The 6239-nt window shown below is 36.3% G+C and overlaps 1 protein-coding gene across 3 annotated transcripts; it reads right to left on the bottom strand.

Moving 5' to 3' along the window:
* Positions 1–2145: 2145 nt before the first annotated feature.
* LOC143535044 (serine carboxypeptidase II-2-like) lies at positions 2146–5185 on the bottom strand. Of its 3 annotated transcripts, none has more exons than XM_077029385.1 (10): positions 4914–5185; positions 4735–4842; positions 4547–4642; positions 3831–3923; positions 3485–3570; positions 3161–3421; positions 2943–3076; positions 2760–2855; positions 2564–2669; positions 2146–2444 (listed from the first exon to the last, which is right to left on the bottom strand). In XM_077029385.1, the coding sequence occupies exons 1-10, from the start codon at positions 5173–5175 to the stop codon at positions 2250–2252; spliced, it is 1437 nt and encodes a 478-aa protein (XP_076885500.1). In that variant the 5' UTR covers positions 5176–5185; the 3' UTR covers positions 2146–2249. The 3 variants fall into 3 exon arrangements, with proteins under 3 accessions (XP_076885500.1, XP_076885505.1, XP_076885509.1); XM_077029390.1 differs by having other exon boundaries at positions 2943–3073; XM_077029394.1 differs by lacking the exon at positions 4547–4642.
* Between the last annotated feature and the right edge of the window lie 1054 nt (positions 5186–6239).

Here is a 6239-nt window from a genome sequence, read left to right as displayed (position 1 = left end):
TGGAATCGGAGGACGATTTTCATTGCTTATGATTGGAATCATGCTTCAATTATTGGTACTTTGTGTTTTTATCTTTCGATATTACTATTAATATATATAGGGGAAAGTGAATATGAGGCTTTTAAGCACCCAACCTTACATGTGAAACCCTCAAAACTACGTAGTTTTGATTGAAATTTCTGGTTTTATTCTTGTTTCCTTTCCACTAAATTAGCAATTACCAATTACATCCTTAATACATCATTACCGATCATCCAAACACTTCCCAGACTTGCAAACAAGTTGTTTTTCACTGCAACAAACCCAATTGTCATTTGTCTTTTCCCCAAAATCAAGAACCCAGACCCAATTAAAAAATCATTAAGAAATTCAAGGTCTATAATCTAAAATGAATTTATTTAATTTCTAATTCATAGATAGAAAATTACAGATCTAATGATCGGAACTAGAAGTACTCTGAACTTATGTTTTGTTTGAAATATATATTGCATGATATTAAAATTACCGCTTTCTCACCGCTATCACTCCGCTATAACCTATATTTCAAATAGCGGCTGTTGACTGCTATCCGATTCTTTTACCGCATTAACTGCATAGTTAATGACAGGCTGCGAGCCAGATCAAGCTTGATAAGTGAACCTTCAGCTCGGGCTCAGGTAGCTTGCGAGTAACTTGCGAGCCGCTCGGCTCGCTTGCACCCTTATATATATTCAACAAAAGAATACATGAAAATAGAAACGTACGCTAGTGATGAGTTCGATATTGACTGGTTCCGATCTCCATTTTCCCAATTTTAATACATCGTGGTCATATTAAAATGAAAATGTTTCTATATTGAAAGGCATGAGAAATTTTGGTTATGTAACTAATTCTTACAACCTCAAATTCGTATGATACACGGGTATTTCAGTCTTATATCATCGTAAAATATTGGTGGTAGTTAGCTGACAAAAATTTAGTAATAAGCTTAAGTATGTTGAGTATCAAGAACTTTTTCATGTATCACAAAAGCAAACATTTGCTATTCAAGGGTGTGCAATTTTGGCGGACGATTATCACTAAATATACTCATTTGAAACCATGTATAGAGAGCGATGGTCTAAACATGGTAATCGCTGAATTAATTGACGATGCCTTATGGATGATAAGATTGATAACCGCTCGTGCTGGTTCATAATGCCTAAATTATTTACTAGTGCGAGTGGTGATAAATCGGTATTTATGACCTATCACCCATTAAGTGAATATTGTACTTGTTGATGGACATTGGTTAGTAGGGCTGCCAGTTTTAACTGTAATCCGAAACCTGACCCAAATAACTATTAACCCGAACTGAAAATACCCGTACTCACGAAACCCAAACCCAAATCTAACGAACCCGAGTGCAACCCGAAATAATACGATTCGAGTACTGAGTACTTTTTAATAGGTTTCGGGTAAACCCGTTTGACTAAATTTTCTATTCAATTATTATATCTCATGATTTCCTATTCAATGAATATCACTGTCTGTCCAATTCCTTTTTAAGCCATCTATTACGTTCCAATTCCAACCTCATCTATCGATTACTATTCCAACATTCATTAATTCCAAAGATTATATATGACTATTTATTCAATCCATTGACTGGTTTTTCGGGTTTAGTTCATCAGTCGACCATATTCATTCCATCAGTCGAACTGTTCTCCAGACTCTTTTGATTGGATTATGTGGTTTGTCATTTACTTATGTAAGTTAAAATTTGAAGATGATATATTTGCTTGAATTTTAGCATATATTCTATTTTATGATTTTTAGGTCAAATACTCGAAACCCAGTTAACCCGTACTCATAAAATCCGAACCCAAATAACCCGAACCCGAATAACCCGGGGGAGATTAGGGTCGGGTATGAGTACTCAAAATAAATTTCTCGAACCCGGGGAACCTGAACTGAGATACCGGAAACCCGGAAGTATAACCTGAATAACACCCCTATTGGTTAGTGGTTGCCTGGGGAGGATTAGTAGAACTTCCTTGTTCTGTCAGTTGGACCATAGTTAGTGAATTGGTTGAAGATGGATACATGACACATTTCGGACATACAGCTAGAACCCAGGACAGATATGAAAAAAAAAGTAATAACATCATCAAATTTATAGCAATTTAATTTTCTGCTTTCAACTTAAAAACGCTCGTCGTAGAAAGCTTATTTCTGTTGGCCCCAGTATAAGACCGCCAATCCCATGCTTTAGAGGATATAAGGAATCGTTAGAAGCCATTAACTTGAGAAGCAGAAGTTGTAGACTCGACAACTTGCTCAATAGATGGTGCTATCGAGGTTCCTGCTAAGAAAGACTTGACAAGGGCGAGTGCAAGCTTTGGTTTATGCAAAGGTACCTCATGCCCGGCTCCTCTCACTGTTACAAAAGTTAATCCTTCATACTTTTGTGTCCATCCTCCCACCTATTTCAAAAATCAGAAAATATTTCAACGAACACTCAAAACAGAAACAAAAACCATTATTTGCCCAATGTGGACACTTGGACCAACAAAATAGTGAATGCGATGATGGATATAACTACCTGGCCATCCTCATACCAGGCACGCCATGGGTCGATTGTGGTAAGGTTGAGAGCATTTATACTATAACGCGTAGAAGTAACAGGAATCACTGCATCAGCATCACCACTATAACAAAAAAAGAAAGTTTTAAAAAGATCAGTAACAAAATCTGAAACACTGTTTAGTAAACTATTTAAAAAAAATATTAAAAGTAACCTGTATATCCAAATACGAAGTCCAGAACTTATAAGTTCTCGATGGACATCAAGCACCGATATAGGAGAATCTTTCCAATTCATCTCTACAACATCACTACACGACAACTTATGACATTAATTTGTAATTATTTGTTAGATAACGTTTAATTTATATGCGTTTATCTTAATATACATGTAGTACCTGCAGGACTCCCATTCTTGTGAATTGTTACCGTGATAAACATGAAGGGCCTTTTGAACCTCGGGTAAATTAAAGTAAACCACAGAGTGTTGTTCGGTGCAAGGATCATAAGTCTGCCCGATCTGTCCGACCTTCTGTCATACAACAGGACATTCCACGTTCCAGTAATTATTAAACAACCAACACTTCAGATCATTAAATAAAACATTAATACTTACATGCCATCTTTTTAGAAACCACTTGGTGAGACTGTCGGCAGTGCAAGGAGGAGTAAAGATGCTATAAGGATCAATGTGACCCATTTCTTGAGAAGCAATTTCAGTTATTTTGTCACACTCGCTTGATGGATGAATAAATGATTCTCGGTTGCATAATTCGTTTGCTTTCTTGTATGTTTGGTCAGAAATCATACCAGCTGTCCACATAAATTGAAAAAGCCCAACGTGATCATTATAATCATCAGTCAGGCCATTTCCCACCTGCATTTGATATTCAAATTTTTAAAAATGCACAATAAATCTGGTCAGAGAGAAATTTTGTACCATGTAACCCTTGAGATTAATTGGACTTCCTGCGTTTGCTTTGTTATATATCACAATGGCTTGGCTTAATTGAGGAACATAATGTCCTGTGAAAGGTTTAAAGTTTAAACTAACCAAATACCATAAATCACACTCTTCGACTTTTTAGGTCAAACAGTGTAACTTATAAAACAAAATTTTACATCAATTTGGTCGCAAAATTGATATAACTTTTTCATGATTTGTTATAAGTGCAATAGGCCACTTGAATATGGAAATTAATTCACGGATATCAAAAGTCAAATCTTTGACTACTTATTTGGTAAAATAGTATAAGATAAAAGGAACAATGTTTACACTCATGTACCTGCATAGCTCTCGCCTGCTATGTAGAAATCCCTTCCTTTAAATTGAGGAAATCGTTCAAGCCATTTTAATAGAAACTGAAGTGAATCCGCAGCTGAGAACAGAATAGTGTAAATCAAGATAAGTGCGCAGGCATTATAGTTCATAACTATATACACAAAAACATTTATAAATAGATAAGGTGTCACAGTAAGAATTTGTTGCATGAGTAGGTGGTTTGGGTTGAAAAGTTGTGCTTATAGGTAGTTTTGGTGAAATGGAGCATCTCTAGTAGCCCGCTAATGGGACAAGCGGGCTTCAACCGAGATTATGTAGATCTTGGCAACGTGGCAGCGTGTTGCATGAAAAGCCATGCCGCATCAAATTCAACTAAATAAATGCATAGAGTACAAGGTAAGAAAAGGTAAAAGAAATATTTATTTATTTATTTATTAACATAATCTTCTTTTTAATTTATTTATTGGGTTTAATTATTTCACAGAAAACGTCAAATGAAAAGGGTTTGTCAAGTTGGACCCTGCTTGCCGTACCAGCAAGTTTGGGAACCTGGCTTGCGCTGCCAGCAGGCTTGAGATGTGGCACAACTACTCTGCAACTCAATGCAAAAAAATTCTCTTAACCACCTAGAAACACCCTTTATTTATTTTTCCTAACCCGCACGTTCATGCTAAAAAGTTGTCACAATAAATGCATGAATTGTAAAGCTTCAAGTTATACCGGTTCTTTTATCCCCATTACTCGTAATGTCCGAAGAGGTATTAGAGTAAGAATAGCCAACTCCAACCGGAGAATCAACAAACAACAAATTTGCCACTGCAATTCAGTTAACATTAATCAAACAACTTTTCACTAATCAAACTCATACCAAAACTACTAAAAACATTACACAAATTATAAATTCTCACCAGTGTTCCAAGAATACGGATTCAAATAAACAGACTTTCCATCTTCATTAACATGAAATGGCCCAACTTCTTCCGCCATTCCAAACGCAATCGATGAACATCCAGGACCTATCAACAAGATTATCGAACTATATATTTATAATCCAAATTTAAAGCTAAACAGAAATTAATGAATAAACCTCCATTGAGCCAAAGAATTAATGGTTTGGAAGAAGGATCATCAGTGGCCTCAGTCATCCAATAAAACAAAGCTCTTCCAGATTCTTTATTCACAGTTACATACCCAGCATAATGAGCAAAATCGACGTTGAAATTTTGGCCGGGAAGGTTTGAAACTTGGTCCAGCTTCTGTTGAGTGATCGAGTTAGAATCGGATGAAGTTACGCTTCGATTTACAGAAATGAAGACGAGAAGAAGGAAACTCCATCTCCAAAATGGCATTTTGGTTTAGAGTTTGATCTGAAGCCGGTTGTGTGTGCCTAGGAAAGTTATATATTGATATTGATGGTGGAAGGTATATTAGTTTGTTGGGATGTTATAACGTTTACTTGCCGTTTAAGAATGTTGGCATTATCCATTCTCTGCACGTTAATCTAACTTTTTGATTAAAGATAAAGGAGAAAAAGAGATTTTTGATTGAACACTTATCTCATCAAGTGAAAACAATAACAAGTTTATAAGCAAAATATGCGTGTTCTTTCAAAACACACACTTTGATAAAAAAAATATTTAAAAGAAAAAAAAATGCATGATAGACCTCCGTTTCAAAAACTGCTAAAAGATGCCATCAATCAAAACCTGAGCCAAGCCAACCCGAGCCAATACCACAATCTACAGAGGGGTTTTGTTCAATTTCTACAAACCACCTATCCACCCACCCTTCCAACTTCCGAACTACATGAGGCAAAATCATCAAAACTTCCAAAAAGCTCAACAAGTTTAGTTTCCACCACAATTAAGTTCTTCCCGTGTTTAAAAAGTACGCAACGTATCCATCGCCTCCATCTACTCAATTGTCGGGAGCATCGTCCCCATCCACTGTAACACATATGAGTAGAGAGAAATAGGAGAAACGAACAACCCGGTCATCTTCTAAGCCAAGAGTCGTGACTGATAGATGGAGCATTGGCGAGGAAGTACTTCTAGCTAATGCGTATTGACACCTTTGTTGGCCCGAATACCGGCGACAAACAAAAGAGCACCGATTTCTAGGCCTATATGTCTACAAGTATTTATGTAATGAGCATGGAGACACCCATAGAACCGCCGAAATTTTGAAGTTACATTGGCACATGATAATAGGTCCAAATAATAAGTTTCCTAAGATTTATAATTTCATCTAACATGATAAGAGAAGCAGCACATGATAATAGGTCCAAATAATAAGTTTCCTAAGATTTATAATTGCATCTAACATCTAACATGATAAGAGAAGCAGGGTGAAGAAACATGGAATGGATCCGGGTTGGACCCATGTCGATCGATATTCCCCGGTCTTCGAGATA

The sequence above is a fragment of the Bidens hawaiensis genome, unplaced genomic scaffold, assembly GCF_021521415.1.
Source record: "Bidens hawaiensis isolate Kalapana, Puna unplaced genomic scaffold, B.hawaiensis_p1.1 tig00000760_1, whole genome shotgun sequence".
Lineage (NCBI taxonomy): Eukaryota > Viridiplantae > Streptophyta > Magnoliopsida > Asterales > Asteraceae > Bidens > Bidens hawaiensis.
Note: the sequence above shows the minus strand (reverse complement) of the source record. Positions and strands in the feature narration are given on the sequence as shown.